At 41.2% G+C, this 18,279-nt stretch overlaps 1 protein-coding gene across 10 annotated transcripts in view; it reads right to left on the reverse strand.

Moving 5' to 3' along the window:
- The window catches only part of LAMA2 (laminin subunit alpha 2), a 475,192-nt gene extending 457,150 nt beyond the window's left edge, over positions 1-18,042 (reverse strand). For 6 of the 10 annotated variants that reach the window (XM_044424799.1, XM_044424771.1, XM_044424816.1 and 3 more), the window contains exon 1: positions 17,824-18,039. In XM_044424799.1, the coding sequence (XP_044280734.1) occupies positions 17,824-17,953 (130 nt within the window). In that variant the 5' untranslated portion in view covers positions 17,954-18,039. Of the gene's footprint in view, positions 1-17,823 lie in introns of all 10 variants that reach the window. The other 4 variants (XM_044424833.1, XM_044424824.1, XR_006414199.1 and 1 more) reach the window with 3 other exon arrangements.
- Between the last annotated feature and the right edge of the window lie 237 nt (positions 18,043-18,279).

Genomic DNA, 18,279 nt, shown 5'->3' on the forward strand with positions numbered 1-18,279 from the left:
CTGGCAAATAGATGGGGAAGAAATGGAGGTAGTGACAGATTTTATTTTCCTGGGCTCCAAGATCACTGCAGACGGGCACTGCAGCCAAGAAATTAAAAGACACTTGCTCCTTGGGAGGAAAGCTATGGCAAATCTAGACAGCATACTAAAAAGCAGAGACATCACCCTGCCAACAAGAGTGCGCATAGTCAAGGCTATGGTTTTCCCAGTTGCAATGTATGGCTGTGAAAGCTGGACCAAAAGGAAGGCTGAGCGCCGAAGGATTGAGGCCTTTGAATTGTGGTGCTGGTGGAGACTCCTGCGAGTCCCTTGGACTGCAAGGCGATCAAACCGGTCAGTCCTTGAGAAGATCAACCCTGACTGCTCTTTAGAAGATGAGATCCTGAAGATGGAACTCAAATACTTTGGCCACCTTATGAGAACGAAGGACTCCCTGGAGAAGAGCCTAATGCTGGGAACAATAGATGGCAAAAGAAGAAGGGGACGGCAGAGAATGAGGTGGCTGGATGGAGCCACTGAAGAAGTTGGTGTGAGCTTGAGTGGACTCCAGTGGATGGTGGAGGACAGGAAGGCCTGGAGGGATGTTGTCCATGGGGTCGCAATGGGTCGGACACGACTTCGCGACTAACAACAACAACAACAGTTTTCCAAAGAATGCCAATAAATAGAACTACCTGCTCACAAAATTATATTCCTAGAAATTAATATATCAGTCAAACACTTGATATATATTTATATTCATTTTCATGGATTAAAAAAACTTACATAACCTTTTAAACATATTGAAAACTGCTTAGCCTGTGCAGCAGCAGGTTATGAAAATATTTCAGTGATTACAATGCTATGTTTAATAAACTTGCTTAAGAAAACTTGCTTAAGAAAAAAGGCCCAGCCCGTTTTTCTGTCCAATCAAGCATAGGATTGCACTGTATGCCTCATTTTAATGCCTCCTAGTGATTCATCATCCCATAACTGGATAAGCACTCAGCTGTTGGATCAAAGATGATCTTGCCACAGACCCAATCCCTGCACTACTGTTTTTCGTTTTCCAGGATACCTGACTTAAACACTGTCATAAACTCCAAAAGGCATGCAGCTTTATTTGGGGAAATAATGTTTGTCCCAAAACTGGATCCTGAACCATTATCTTCTTTTAAGAGTTTACTTCCTTTTGCCCATTAGCCCCTTGTCTTATCATAGTTATTGTTTCAAATAAGATGTAGCTGCCATTTGTATTACAGGCATTTTTCTTTCACTGGTTAAGCGCTTTCTGTATTTTACATATATAATGAGTTTGGGGGAAAATACATTTTTGATAGATATTTAGTTAGGTGCTCAGCTAGACTTTAGATCACATGCAGTGCTTTTTTGTCTCAGAGTTCTGGCACCTTTTTTTGACAGATTTTCCAAGTTTTAAAAGTAATTTTTGAAAAGTTGATGTTTGGTCCACATGGATTTGAATCGCCCTGTCAAGCATAGCAGGTTGGTAGCAAAATCATTAAAATGGTGCATGGGGCTGCTTGTGTGTCAAATCCGATGCATGCACTGGTTGTGATGGTGCTGCTCGGCTTGTGATTGGTTGTGTGGTCGTGCTCTGAGTGCTTACTGTGGGCGGTGACCATTGTGTTTCATTACACAACTGACGTGTGTGGGTGTGTGTACAGTGATTGACTACCTGCAAAAGGTAAATAATTTCATGAGTTCCGGCACCTTTTTTCTTGCTAAAAAAGCACTGACCACATGTATATAATTATTTTGTTAGCCTTCAGTAGGACAAGTAGAAAAACCAAGATATGGATATGGCAGAAATATTCACACACTTTAACTGACATATTATTCAGTTGTCTACATTATAGCTGGGGGAGAGAAGCACCACAGGTGCATGCATAATCAGTAAGTATAGGGTCTGCATGTAAGAGTTCCCAACTCTCACTCTACAAAATATTTTCCAGATTTATTATATAACTAATAGGGTACTGACTGGAGAATACATTCTTAGGCAAACCAACAGAACACCTAGGTTAGAAATAATGTTGCTATTTTATGAGGCTTTGCTCCAAAAGGCAGGAATCCATCTCAAAGATAAATTATTTTGCTTTGGACAACATTAAAAAGATTTCACTTTCTCTCTCTCTCTCTCTCTCTCTCTCTCTCGCTCTCGCTCTCGCTCTCTCTCTGTATAATTTCATAACTCATTTTCCTTCCAGAAGAGATGTCCATACATGTGGCAGAGCCACAAGTCATATTTAGAGAAGGGAAATGGGACAGTTCTATCTAGTACATTCCTTATCAGGTTGATGCTTGAAATTTAATCCATTTAAAATGAAAGTACTGCTGGATAAGGTTTTGCAACTGATTTTGGATAGAGTCTGTTTGTTTGCTTGTCCTATCTTTCAAAGCAAGGGTTTTCTTAAGGCAGCTTACAGTCAATATTACATAAATACATTTTAAAAATCACAAAATACAAAGGTGGCAGAGAGAGAGATCGAATGGTACCAAGATATTGTCAGACTGGAGGTGTGGGGCGTGGGGATGGGCAAGCATATGACATTCAGATTCTCAGGTTCAAGGTCAGAAGCATGGCTCCAACCGTGGGGCCAAGTACTGGCACTCCAATGTCACCTTCTCCTCTCAGTTAGCAGGAAAGAAACATACCAGCTAGCTCTTCAAGGTTGGAAACTCTATCTCAGAAAGAGGGTAAAGAGGTCATTTCGGTGGGCAGGGAGGGGAGGACGATGCTGAGGCCAGGACATGAGCTATGCTGTGTTTTCTGTGGTTGCCTAGCAAAAATGCTTTGTCAGAGGTCCAGGGAAGTAGAGATCACCTAGCCAGAATTCCTGTTCTGCACTGGTTATTGGTAAGCCTCCAAATTTTGGTGCTTATAATTACTGAGGACACAACCAATAGGATCCTCATAAATCAGTTCATTTAGACTCTAAGCAATCCCTGAAGATTCACTAATTGCACTAAGCATTTTGGTTTCACTACTGACTACATACTCATATGTATGATCTGATACTGTTTTTATTTCATGTTTCTTCATTTTTTGTATCTACCTTTTTTTTGTAAGATCTTACTGGGACATGCTCTAAAAGAATGGGTAAAATAAATAATTGTATGTTAAATCCAACAATATTTTTATAATTTATTGTTAATAGTTGTGAGAGCAGCTGGAAATCTTAATAGAAGTCAGTTACAGCAGGAAAAATTGCTAACATTTTCTATTTCAATATTGCTTCATTTGTATTTTCAAGCAAGCTGCAACTTGTTTAGCTATTCAGTGCATGTTCATTTATTTATTTTATTTTATTTCATTTTATTTTAATCTGCCCAATAACCAACATGCTCTAGGTAGTTAGCTCTTAGTATAATGATTTATGCATATTAGTACTGTGATAATTACACATGATATAAACACTGATATTTATTTATTAATATATCATATCCTGTTTTTTCCCTGCAAAAACAAATATCAGGTGGCTTATCACAACAAAAATAAAATAACATACTAAAAGAACAGATAATTAAAACATCCAGAAGCAATAAAAGAACAAATCCTACAAGGCATTAACTAACAAATGGCTGCCGAAAAAACATTGGCTGGATTTTGACGATCGTATCTCAGTTTAATACACCCAGCTAGGAACATGTCATCCCAACACAAAGTGTCTCCCTGCTTGCCCTTTGGCATTAAAAGCAAACAAAACCATCCAAACTGGGAAACTATAATTGTTAGCTTCAAAACAAGCCAGGATATTAAACCACACTTGGAAGTTGGTTTGCTTTTATGCTTTGAGTTGCTTCACCGGTCTAATCCATCAACTGATGAAAGCTGACCCTTACATTTCTACATAAAGAAAGTGCAGGGGAGCACATACGGAAGCCTTAGAAAGCACCTTTCAAATTTGACATTAAGGAGGCTCTCCATCATTGTTTGGATCCTTTTCACATGTGCATTCTGCCTTTTATGCCAGAAACATAGGGCACTGCAAGTGTATGAGCCCAGAATGCTAATGAAATCCACCACACTGAGACTGTCCTTAGTTCCAACACTGCTCATGTGTGTCTCCTAAGCCCAAACATTATCTCTGAACATAGTTAACAAAAAGCTAACTTCAGCTACAAATGCAATGAATCACAGATGCAATGACTCTTATAGTGGTAAAAATCATTCTTATTTCTTAACTGGCATTGTTTATTAACAGATCCTTCAAATTATCATATATACTTTTATTGAGCTCACTATCCAAAGACCTCTCTTATATAGCCATTGGCAATTATGAAGAGTTTGTACAAGTACATGTGCTGTGGGATAAAAAATAAAGCAGAAGCTACTCCAGGCAGTGCAATTAGCTCTGAGCACACTCTGTGTCTACGGAATGCTCACATGTATAGAATTGAGGCAAGGAATGTTAGGAGGAATGGAATGGAGTATTATGGAAGAAGGCATGATTGGCTGGTCTGAACTCTGAACAGGAGGAGTCCATATTGAAACCATCTATTTTATGCCCAGTTTGTTCAAATCTGCCTAATTTTTAAAATATTAATATTTTTCCCTACAGATTCCAGTCACTGACTAGGCATCACTTGGCTTCTACAATCGCTGATCTCACCATATAAGTATTACCTCACGAAAATGGCAGGCAAATACCCCATCAAGGTGGCTTCACTGTTACAAATTACATTAGAATTGGGAATAACCAATATAAAGCTTGCTTCTACGGGCTCGCAATGCTTTTTGAATAGCAGGCAGGCAGTGGAATTGCACTGCTGTCACAATAATCTATGGTAACAGCTAACAGGAATAGTGTGAGAGGACTATAAACTCAAGATTACTTTTATATGTTAATTTATCATTTACATCTTCTGTTTTTATTAAGGTGCAGTCCTGAAATATGTGGGGACTGTTTAGTTTATTGATGACTTGTCCCAGCTACCCAATTATATTAACAACTTTTCCTCCTTGAGTTCCTCACCAGCATCACTTCTACAAATTTCACAAGGGCTGTGTTCACTGCCAGACTCTGCAGCAGCATATCCCTTTGAGCCAGAGCCTAATGACTTTACAAGGCCTACAGCAGCTGCAGCAATGATATGCCAGTGAACTGTTGTGAAACCTTACCATGAATTATAAACACACTTTCTCATTCCAGACCAAGAACTGTTGCTACATCCAGTCCTGCTGCATGACGACAGTCACATTTTTATGCATTGACTTTTCAAAGCATAGCCAGGTATTAAGGAGGAAGAAGAGCCAAATATTTGCCATCTCCTCAAGCTTTGATGCTGTAGCAGCCAGAAAATAATCACTCCATGGGAGGGCTAAACATACCCCTTATCTTATAGAGAGACTGGCGGACACCCACTTCTTGGAAAAAATGTGCCCATTATTGTATATTGTTAATTTGTTTTATATTTTTAATGTATTATATTTTAATTTATGTTGTGAGCCGCCCCAAGGCTTTGGCGAATGGGGTGGCATAGAAATGTTTTAACTAAATAAATAAATAAAATAGTTCATGCAACTGGCTCCAACTAGGGATATGTTTCTGACAGCATTCTTACAGATCAATCCTATGTGTTTCTAGTTCCCACAGAATTCAATGGGACAATGGGGCTTACTTCTCAGTTAAGTGAGGATAGGGTTGCAGGTTTAGTTTGGAATCCTCTGTTCGTTTTCCTGAAGTAAGTCCCCTTGAACACAAGGGGGGTTACTTCTGAGTAAACATGCATAGGATTGCACTGTTTGAGCTCTGAAGATAGTCCCTTCATTGCCCTTGTGAATCATGCATTGCTAAGATTGCTATAAACAGTTCCTTCTTCCAGTTCCATTATATAGAAATTTAAAGTTCAACTTGTACTAAATCCACCCATCCTGGCTGGAAGATGCTGTGAGCGGCAGGTACAACTCCAGAATCCCCCAGCCAGGTTAGATGGTTCCATGCTGGGGAAGGCTCAGAGAACCAACCCCTTTGTTAGATTAATGAAGCTCAAGACCACCAGCTTTGAATGACTACATTCTCTCTTGGTGATATCCTGCCAATAAAGAAAGCTGACAGATGATATATTACAGTGGACACAAAGTGGCATGTTGCCCTTTTGCAAATCACTGATATGTATTGCTGTTGATTGCAGTGCTTTCAAATACAGACGGTCGCCATTCCATTTAGATTGTATAGTTCAGAAACACAGTATGCAGACATCTGTATGCATTATAACATTTGTAGAAATAATTGTTCTTGAAGGATATTTTTTCCACATGAATTTAGGCATTCTTCTTTGATCTGCCCTACAAAGAAATGTTTATTATCTTAAATTTCAATATGCTGGTGTGAACAAATTTCCATGCGCCATTCTGACTAAAACATCATATTGTCCTAAACACAAATTGTCACTTCGATATACAATGCTCCTATGCAATGAAACAGAAAATAGGAAGCAGGACAAAAGGCTAAATACCATGAAGCATACAAAATAAGAATTGGGTTTCTAACAAAGATCACTGTGTGTATTTGTTTAAATAACAGAATGATATAGAAATATACATGCCAGTATACTGCTATATTGAAACCATACGTGCTAAAACCAGCATCCGATTAATGCCATAATCAACAACAGGCATTTCAGAGATGAAATGTATTTTGATGTGTTACTTTAGTGATGGGAACATTATTAACAACCACATTGCATTAATATCTGCTTCTTTGTCTCCTAATTAATGCAACATCCCTGTCTGAGATTCTCTTAGCCAAAGTTCGAATGCAGATCATTTCATCGCCAGACTGTGCATAGAAGAAGTGGAATGCACAGAGCTTTTTTTAAAGTATGGCTCCCTCCATCTCAAGAGGAAGCTTCTTTGGACATTTCTCTGATGCGAAACGAGTGTGGAACATGGGGCTGCTGCCAATAAAGGTATCTTCCAACCATCCCTTTAAAGTGTGTTTTCCCATTTTTAGCACTGGCTGGATTCGCATGACATGACAACCCACAAGGAGCAGCCAACCATGGTGGTTGTCGTACTCTCCAAACATGGTGTGTTCTCTAGAAAGTCACTCCATTTTTTTATGAACAGGCCGGCCCTAGAACCCATGAATTGGGGTGGAGTTGTATCATCTGAATCTGGGAAAGCGATTTTGTAATGACTTTCTGCTCTTTGTGATCTCACCAATGTCACCTCCCTCACCAGTGACCACCCCTCCACCAATGCCCACTTTGCCCTTTTTGGAGCAGGTGTGCAAATTGTCTATTTACTCATCAGCTTTTTAAATTTGTGCAAGTGCATGGACATGAACAAGATGCCATATATGCTAATCTGCATACACTTGAAAGGACCAGGGGAAATAACAGTCAAAGTAAAGAGGGACCTAGTTGTATAATTCTTAACCACCAAAAAAAAGGGAATAAAAACAAATGGAGTAAGCATCCAAAGAGAAGAAGAACAATCTCTCTCTCTTGCCAATATAATCTTGTCACTTTTAAAAGGTGAACTGTGACTTCGTAGTGTCCTCCATCTTTTCATCACTTCCCCGAATCTCCGGGTATTAATTTCCCCCCTTTTTCACAACTCCCTTTTAGAGCAATTATTGCTGGGGATGAGTGCAAATCTGGATGGGTTTTTTTTAATCCCTCAGAAACCTGCTGCATGGGATAGCATAATTGGGGGGGGGTAACTATGGAGGAGGAGGAAGTGTAAGTACTTCTATGTGTGGGCACCCCATTTGTTCTATTCCATTTAGCTGCCTTCTTAAGAGTTTTTTTCTGTTTTTAACTGCCAGGGAGTGTTACAGGCAGTCACTCTACTACAGTAATTGCAGCAAAAACTTCTCTGAAAAGGAGCAGCAAAAGTGCAGGGAGAGGGATTACTTCCATTTCTAGACTAACTGGAAATTCAGGGAAGCGTGGAAAAGGGTAGAACAGCCTTCCCCAACCTGGTGGCCTTCAGAGGCATTTGGACCACAACTCGCAGAATTCCCATCCATCAGGGTCATTGGCTGGGTGTTGCAGTCCAAGCATGTCAGCTGGGGTTGAGTCAGTTCTCCACTTAAAATGCAATTACATTACTAAAGGGGAAGATATCATGTATGTCCCCATTTCTTGTACACATACTCCATTCATCCCACTCACCATTTTCAGCACTTATGAATTATACTCCAGAGTCCTTGCTTTTACTAATATTTATCCTGCCCAACTTTGTCAACTTTGTGCCAATTAGCCTATGTACAATTTGTCTTGACAATTTCCTTGTGTGTTACCTAATTTACTTCAGAGCTTCTTTGTTAGAACTGAAGCAGGCAGGCAAATTGACCAAGAAAAACTATACATGGCAGTCAAAAATGCATTCTTGCAGAAGAATAGAAAGGTGAAGGTGATGGTGATATAGACATTTGTGTACACCTGAAACACACACACACATAAGCAAACTAAAAGGCATAGGTAGTGCAGTGGGGATGAGGCTGAGGCAACATAGGAGACATAATGGTCCTACAAGTTTTACTGTTGTTGTTAGTCGCGAAGTCGTGTCCGACCCATCGCGACCCGATGGACAACCTTCCTCCATCCCCTGGAGTCCACTCAAGCTCACACCAACTGCTTCAGTGACTCCATCTTGCCACCTCATCCTATGCCCTCCCCTTCTTCTTTTGCTATCTATTGTTCCCAGCATTAGGTTCTTCTCCAGGGAGTCCTTCCCTCTCATTAGGTGGCCAAAGTATCTGAGTTTCATCTTCACTATCTGGCCTTCTAAAGAGCAGTCAGGGTTGATCTCTAGGACTGACCGGTTTGATTGCCTTGCGGTCCAAGGGACTCGCAGGAGTCTCCTCCAGCACCACAATTCAAAGGTCTTAATCCTTCGGCGCTCAGCCTTCCTTATGGTCCAGCTTTCACAGCCATGCATTGCAATTGGGAAAACCATAGCCTTGACTATACGCACTTTTGTTGGTAGGGTGATGTCTCTGCTTTTTAGTATGCTGTCTAGATTTGCCATAGCTTTTCTCCCCAGCAAACGTCTTTTAATTTCTTGGTTGCAGTCCCCGTCTGCGGTGATCTTGGAGCCGAGGAAAATAAAACCTGTCACTACCTCCATTTCTTCCCCATCTATTTGCCAGGAAGTGAGAGGACCGGATGCCATGATCTTAGTTTTCTTAATGTTGAGTTTCAAGCCAACTTTTGCACTCTCCTCCTTCACCAGCATCAAGAGACTCTTTAGTTCCTCTTCACTTTCTGCCATGAGAGTGGTATCATCTGCATATCTGAGGTTGTTTCTCCCAGCAATCTTAATTCCAACTGGTGACTCATCTAGCCCCGCCTTTCTCATGATGTGCTCTGCATATAAGTTAAATAGGCAGGGCGACAGTATACAGCCTTGCCGAACTCCCTTCTCAATTTTGAACCATTCAGTGGTTCCATGTCCAGTTCTCACAGTTGCTTCTTGACCTGCATATAGGTTTGTCAAGAGACAAATAAGATGGTCTGGTACTCCCATCTCTTTAAGAACTTGCCACAATTTGTTGTAATCCACACAATCAAAGGCTTTAGCGTAGTCAACGAAGCAGAAGTAGATGTTTATCTGGAACTCCCTAGCTTTCTCCATGATCCAGCGTATGTTGACAATTTGATCTCTAGTTCCTCTCCCCCTTCAAAATCCTGCCTGTACTTCTGGTAGTTCTCGGTCCACATACAGCTGGAGCCTAGCTTGTAGGATTTTAAGCATAACTTTGCTAGCATGTGAAATGAGTGCAATGGTGCAGTAGTTTGAACATTCTTTGGCATTGCCCTTCTTTGGGATCAGAATGTAAACTGACCTTTTCCAATCCTGCAGCCACTATTGGGTTTTGCAAATTTGCTGGCATATTCAGTGTAGCACTTTTACTGCATCGTCTTTTAAAATTTTAAATAGCTCAGCTGGAATACTGTCACCTCCACTAGCTTTGTTGTTGCTCAGACTTCCTCAGGCCCATTTGACTTCACATTCCAGGATGTCTGGCTCGAGATCAGTGACCACCCCATCGTGGTTATTAGGGACATTAAGCTCTAGTATAGTTGTATAGTTCTTCTGTATAATCTTGCCACCTCTTCTTAATCTCTTCTGCCTCTGTTACATCCCTGTCATTTTAGTCCTTTCTCATGCCCATCTTTGCATGAAACGTTCCCTTCATATCTCCGATTTTCTTGAAGAGATCTCTGGTCCTCCCTATTCTATTGTTTTCTTCTATTTCTTTGCACTGTTCATTTAAGAAGGCATTCTTATCTCTTCTAGCTATTCTTTGGAATTCTGCATTCAATTGGATATATCTTTCTCCTTCTTCCTTGCCTTTCACTACCCTTCTTTCCTGAGCTAATTGGAAAGCTTCCACAGACAGTCATTTTGCTTTCTTGCATTTCTTTTTCTTTGGGATGGTTTTAGTTGCGACCTCTTGTACAATGTCGTGAACCTCCGTCCATAGTTCTTCAGGCACTCTGTCTATCAGATCTAATTCCTTAAATCTATTTGTCACCTCTACTGTATATTCATCAGGGATATGATTTAGGTCATACCTGAGTGGCCTAGTGCTTTTCCTTACTTTCTTCAACTTAAGCCATAATTTTGCAACAAGAAGCTCATGATCTAAGCCTCAGTTGGCTCCTGGTCTAGCTTTTACTGACTGTATAGAGCTTCTCCATCTTTGGCTGCAGAGCACATAGTCAATCTGATTTCTGTGTTGACCGTCTGGTGATGTCCATGTGTAGAGTCGTCTCTTGGATTGTTGGAAAAGAGTGTTTGCTATGACCATCGTATTCTCTTGACAAAATTCTACCAGCCTGTGCCCTGCTTCATTTTGTACTCCAAGGCCAAACTTGCCTGTTATGCTGGTTATGTTTTGGCTTCCTACTTTAGCATTCCAATCCCCCATGATGATAAGGACATCATTTTTGGGTGTTAATTCTAGAAGGTGTTGTAGGCCTTCATAGAACCAGTCAACTTCAGCCTCTTCAGCACCAGTGGTTTTGCCCACAGTAGTATACCTGATGGTCATCTGAATTCAATCCACCCATTCCTGTCCATTTTAGTTCACTGATTCCTAAGATGTCGATGTTCGGTCTTGTCATCTCTTGTTTGACCACATCCAGCTTGCCTTGATTCATGGATCTTACATTCCAGGTTCCTATGAAGTATAGATCTTTGCAGCATCAGACTCTCCTTTCACCACTAGATACATCAGCAACTGAGTGTCCATTTGGCTTTGGCCCAGTTGCTTCATTCTTTCTGGCGCTACTAGTACTAGCCCTCTGCTCTTCCCCAGCAGCATATTGGACAACTTCCGACCTGAGGGGCTTATCTTCCGGTGTCATATCTTTTTGCCTTTTGGTACTTCCATGGGGTTTTCATGGCAAAGATACTGGAGTGGGTTGCCATTTCCTTCTCCAGTGGATCACATTTTGTCAGAGCTCTCTGCTATGACCTGTCCTTCTTGGGTGGCCCTGCACGGCATAGCTCAGAGCTTCACTGTGCTACACAAGCCTCTTCGCCATGACATGGCAGTGATCCATGGAGGAGACAAATTTGACTAGTTCATGCCAAAGAGAGAAGAAGTCACAGCAAGCCCAATCATCTGTTTGGTGTACTTCTCATGTCTACTTCTCCTCAGAGAATCCACTGTGGCTTGTTCACAGGATGCCTTAGCATGGTATGAAAACCTGTCATTGGGGGCTAATGATGTGGTATTTGTACAGGAAAAGTGCTTGATGATGGGGTCAAGGTGAAAATGTTTTAATGCACATTATGAAAGATAGATGAAGAACTGGCTTTTCAGCTGCATACTCCTGTTTATCCTGTGTAATTGTGCACAAAAAAAATCCTGTACCTGTGAATCTTGTCCTGCATATTTCTGGATCAGAGCATTGTCCATAATCAGTAGGTTTATGAAGTTACATACCACAGTAAATATGCTAACATGTTTAAGTAGCACAAGAGTTGGTCCAGCCATAGTGCTCTGATCCATGAGAAAAATTATGACTGTAAAACATTTTCATTAAAAAGTATGTATTTAAGACACTTATACCCCTTTTATTACAATTCAATAACAAGCAGCAATATAGCCAAGTATAAAAAACAAACCTTCATTCCTGTATAAATTATGCATAGACTTGTCAAACTTCAAAGCACTATTGTTTTCAGTTTAGAAAAAAACAGGAGGTTTGGGGACCATGAATTTGTTTGAGGAGAAAAAAAACCCTCTCAAATATGTTAGATGGACCTCCAATCTCAGAAGGATTTTTTTTTATTTTGAGGGGGTCCCTTTTGGCCCTCCTCAGTGATCATGGGGGTTTTCTTCTATGATATGTTGAGGATATGCAGCGAAACAGCTATGAATCTGCAGACTGCCAGCCAACTAAGCCTCTGATCATGCCCCAAACACAAGGAAACATTTAAACTGGATTGCTTGCAATGGAAACAAAGCAGGTGGAAGGAGGAAAAGGCACAGGGCGGCAGGAGGTGAATCTCTTGTTACTTCCATGCTGCCAACAAGAGCACAGCAGGGCTTTAGAAATGATAGAGGTTCGGATATTGGAGGTTCAGTAATTGGACCTTTCAGCAACAGATGTTTGATTGTTCTCTCAAATACTTTCTTAATGTGAATCAAAAAGGGGTTAGGATCTGCCTATATTTGACTGAATTGTATTTCATAAAAAAGCAGAACAACTATATCCCCACTTAATTCTTTACAATTAGCTACCAATAGTCTGACAAGGCTTAGACGTTTCTCACCCAGCTCTCCAAGAATAAAATTTGCATTCTTGTTTATAGTCCCTTAATTTTAATGGCTCACCTTGAGATCATATCCTTACTGCTAACCATAAATGAAGAAGTTACTCAAATGTTAATTTAATTATAAATCACAGTTTTATGAAGAAAGTAAAAGAAATACAATCCTTGGTGCAAGATTATAACAAAATTGCAAAAAAGATAACTAACATGACTATTTAAGAAAATACTGCTTAACAATAGTAAGCGTTAAGGCCAGAGATTCCAAATTAATATAATTTAATGTTTTAATTTAATGTTCAAGACATTTATAAATGCTGTGTTGATTCCCTAGTCTTTAACAGACGGCCCAGAGTTGAATACCAAGTTCTTTTACATTTATTCAAAAATAACCTGCCACATGATTAATACTTCTGCCAGTGATATACTGATATAGAACTTGGTGTCATTTACCATGATTGTGGCCCAAGTTTCCAAATCATTATCTTACTCTGAATAAATGAAATTAAATATTCATTTTTAAAATATGCAACTCACAGTATCTGCAACTTACATCTATGTCAGGAAACATGTCACACCTTGGTGTGCAATTTACAACTCATTTAAGCATTGGAAATGCTTTTTAATCGATTCCTAGAATTGCATGTAGTATTTTCTCCACTCCCACAAATTCATTCTAATATTCTGGAGGAAGTAGAAAAGTGTGCAGTCTGATTTTTTAAGGGCTGCTATATATCTCTTTGACATGTTTTCCTATACTAAAAATATTCAACTATATGTGTTACAGTGCTCTAGAATGTTGTTTTTCTTAGGCAGAAAAAACTGATATAGTCAAAGGGTTCTTTAACCAGAAAAAAAAGAATACTTCAGTCAACAGAAGAAAAAGTAACATATGAAGCAACAAGCTAAATTAGGTCCAGGTTTTTGACCACAACATTCTCCAAACAACTTTGAAAGTTGAATTACAAACTAGTTACTGTCTGTGATTCAAGATGTGCTGGAACTGTGCATTTTAATAACAATCCAAAAGTCTTAACTATATCATGGCCTAAAGTTCCTTAGGCCAGTCTCACAGGAATATATACCCAAATATTAAGTGCTATCACAGAATTTATTTTACAGTAGTTGAGGGAGCCTTGCAGAATAACGGGCAGAATAAAGGACAGAATAACAAATCCCATAGTGTGCTAGATTTTGAATTAGCATGATGAACATCAGCAAGTCACAGCAACACAATTGTTTGTTTACTGTATTTCTATACCAGATTTCTGAAGACAAGCAAGGTGTTTTATGAAAAACTCAAGTCATAAAGTACATGTTTCCATATATACATATACATAGAGAGAGAATGAGAATTTTAAACTGTATCGGTTCCTAAATACAAAGAGCATTAGAGACAATTGCAATTCCAATGGGAGCATGTTCCAGAGTTTGGAAGCAAAACAGGAAAAAGCCCTTTCCCAAGAACATCTGCAAACAAAGGTGTTCTCAAAAGGGCCTCTCTTGTCAATCTTAATAACTGTGCAGGTTTAGCCTAAGCTAGGCTCTCCCTGAGATATTAAGGCCCGAGGCTGTTTAGAGCTAAGTTTAAACCAGTAACTTTTATTGAGCCTGGAAAACAATTGAGGACCAGTGCAGATCTTTCTCTATTGCAGTGATATGTTTACAGTACTGTGTACCAGTTAAGAACCCAGCTGTCACATTTTGCACCAACTGAAGCTTCCAAGTAGCCCTGCACTGATTCCACTGCAACAGCCTAACCATGATGTGACCGAGGCACGGATAACTCTTGCTAAATCGGACTGACTAAGGAACAGCTGCAGGTGGTGCACAAGGCCCAGTTATGATCCTAGAAAGTGGTCCTTGTCCAAGCTACCAGCAGAGAATACAAGGACAGTCAAGGATCCAAGAGGATTTCTAGGCTGCAAGTCTGATCTTTCAAGGGAAACATGACCCAACTTCAAGGGAAGCAATACCAGTGCCTGGCTTGCTGCTGACCAACAGCAATCTGTCTTTCCTAGGTGTAATCTCATAGTCATTCTCAGTGTTGAATTAAGGCAGGGATGGTAATGGCTTCCTTGGAGTTAGGTGGCAAGGAACAACAGATCTGACAGTCATCAGTATAATGATGAAATCTCACTCCAATCTTTTGGGGTATTGAGCCTCTTGCAGCCCAGAATTTCAGAGGCATTCTTGGAAGCTGCATTCCAGCAATAGGAGAGGCAAAAGGCAAAGGAGAACAGTGCAAAAGCACCAGCAGATTTTCACGTAAAGCATTCACTGCAAGTAACAAAGCCTTAGGAGAGAGATGTCAGCCCTTTAGAATGGGGGAAATATATCAAGCTGGGAAGCCACAAAAATTGGTGTTGTGGCATAGGGAACATGGCCACCTGCAGAATTCCAGATTCTGACCACAGACTTGAGTTTTGATATCCATGTTCTATACAGTTCAATACTGAACCTTTCAAATCTAGTACTAGAATCTAGAATTCTCCTACCACTGCACCCTACTAGGAAGCCAGGAGCCAGTGTGATGCAGGCAGGGACAAAGAAGTGACCTGAGGAAGATGGGTCACATGTCTTCTTTAGCCCTGTTACATGTTTAGATGGTTCTTTCAGGACTAGCTGGCCTTCTGATAATTACTTCCTTTAACCTGGGTGTCTTTGTGTAGCTCAAATACACAAAAGATGCTGGAGGTGTGATAATTAGTGATCAGAAAGGGCTGGAGTTACTGTGAGAATAAAGATGGGAAGAAGCATGTCCTCCAAGTAGGTGAAAAGGTAGATGATAAACAAATACATAGAAATAAATATAGAGCATTTACCAATTAGCACATTTCCTTCCTTGCTTTGCACTAGCACACATTTCATTACCACCCACATGGCTTGCATCTAAAATAGATTTATCCATCATAGTATAAAAGTCAGAAGCAGTAAAAGATATTATATGTGACATACTGCTGGGGTGGTCCTCCTACTAAGTGGCCAGTGGCAGACAATATGCTCCCATGGGACTCTGGCTCTCAAACACATCAGCTATGCTTGCATTCTACTTAAATTTTGCCTTGCTTCTACTAATGATCACAGAACTAAAACTCACTGTTATCACCATGGTTCTGCCTCCCTTTCCATGGCCACCTTTTAAAAGAAGCCAAATGCTCTGCATAGAAGAAGAATACCATGAGACTGATCAATTTCATAAAAGAAGCCACAGCCCTGAGCAGGACTGTCAAGAGCTGGACATTTTGGACGGCACCCATTCACTGGGTCACCTTACACCAGAGACAACTTGATGGCAGGTAACACCAACTGTGCTCTGCATAGTTATTTATGTATTCCTCAACTCCAACTGAAATCTATGTGGAATTGCATTTGCTCACATTATTTTCCCCCTTTCTTTTCCCTATCACTGTTTATCCACCCCTCATTAGATTGTAAACGCATTGGGGATAGGAGCTGTCTTTCTTTAAAGTGCCATTTACAACAATGGTCCTCTATATGTAACAACATCAGTACAAAGGAAATGTGATAAAAATGTGACAATACATATTTCTATAACTGGAAATTACCTCCTTGTCTGAGCAGCATATGGCAACGGGAATGAATATATGCCCCAATGTATTTTAAATGTGCTATTTTAAAATGTGATTTGCGACTCTATTTTCCAGTGAGTCAATTTCCAAATGTAGCTCCACTGAAATTCAACGAAGACGTCGGTGGCCCAATCCTATGCATGCTTTCTTGTAAGAAAACTCCACTGATTTCAATTGTACTTTTCCCCAGTATGTATGCATAGGATTGCAATTTTAGTCAAGCCAACTTCTAAGAGTTAAAATCAACATGAAAAAGCCAGTTGTTTGATACTTTCTAGCAGGGACAGCACATGAGACCTTACCAGTTCTAACCAAGAAATTACACATATCTAAATCCTGTCACCTAAAATGTGGGATGGACAGAACATGCTGAAATGAATCTGAGATTCTTGATTAGTTTGATATTACTACATTCAAATCAGGATCGGTCATTGTTATTCAAATCAAGTTTGTTTGTTTTCTAACTCACCTTGTCACAAACTTTTTTCTTCAAGACCTAAGCTTGCCATCCTATATGCAGAACTACTTTCATTCAGTGATACTTAGTTTAAGCTGCACATTTCAGGTAATTCTGGAACCATTTTTGTTCCTACACAATATTGTTTCCATGTTATTATCTTGTGATGTCTTTATATTATATTATATAGTCATTATATTGCAGAATCAACCCCACTCCAGTCCCCAAAAGCAAATTATGTAATTATAGTATTAGAGTGACCCCCCTCAACCCGGACACTCTGAGTATTTCCTATTTGATGGAGTTGGATAATTAACATTCTTTATAACTTCCTCGCCACACACTGCAGACTGAATCAGAAATCTGCGCCTTTTGTTTAGATGTTCTTTAACTACTCAGACCAACTTCCTTGGTTCATATATTTAATACTAAGAACAACCACTTGAGTTTATGTCTTTCTTCTCGGTGACAGGTTTATATTAGAAGTTCAAACTGGGATGGGGAGGGGGGATGTTAACACGTGCAACGAGTCCCGCCTGTTTGAAAATGGGAACTTTGCAATAAACGCGTTGCGAAGTTCAGCGCTGTTTGAGAAGAAATGAAATTTCTTCCAAACGACCGAGCCAAGCCAGAGAGAGAAAGTGGGGCGGAGGGGCAGGGGCGAAAGACTCTGATGCGCTTTGCAGGGTGCAAGCGCTGCCCCGAGAGCTTCTTTAAACTTGGGCGGCCCTTCTGTCACGGCTTTGTCAAGGTCCCCTCTTCAGTTCACTGCAGTCTGGGAGACGCGCTACCCGGGCGCTCTCCCGCTGCCGCACCACCAAGGCGGGCTGCTTCTCGTCTTTGCGGCGGGGAGAAGGTTCAAACCCACATGGAGGGGACAAGAGCAGAAGGAAAGGAGGACAGACGGCGGGGGACAGCAAGCGGCGTGGGCTGAGTGTGCGCGTGCTTTTTTCGTTTGTTGGCCAGACGCCCTTCCAGCGGCGGGCTGCACTCCGGGGAACTCTTTCCATGCCGCAAAATCGTTACCGTACCTCGTTGCTGCGGCGCTGCCTGTTGCTGCCACCGCCGCCACGGCTGCTGCTGTTGTTGCTGCTGCTGCGAACCGCACCGGCTCAGTAAGGCGGCGAGGAGCACGAGAGCGGGCAAACTTCCCCGCGTCATCGCGGCGAGCACCGCTCCGGCCGGCGCGCGCTCTCCTCTCCTGCTCCCTCGCGCTCGCGCTCTCCCCTCCCGGGCAGCGAAATGAGCAGGGGAGAAGCGAGCCGCTGCCTGTGAGGCGAGGAGGAGGAGGAGGAGGAGGAGGAGGCGAAGTCCCCGCTGCGGCCACAAGGGAGGAGACGGCGCGCGAGGCCACACCCTGTCCCGCCGCCTTTGCGCCCTCCCCCGGCTTGGGTCACAAGACGGCATGCAATCGGGGAAGCCTTCCAAAGCGGGAGGCTGCAGCCGAGCGGAAAGGAATTGGGTGGATGGATGGTGGATGGATGCCT

The sequence above is a fragment of the Varanus komodoensis genome, unplaced genomic scaffold (genome assembly GCF_004798865.1).
Source record: "Varanus komodoensis strain SLA01 unplaced genomic scaffold, ASM479886v1 scaffold1, whole genome shotgun sequence".
NCBI classification, from domain to species: domain Eukaryota; kingdom Metazoa; phylum Chordata; class Lepidosauria; order Squamata; family Varanidae; genus Varanus; species Varanus komodoensis.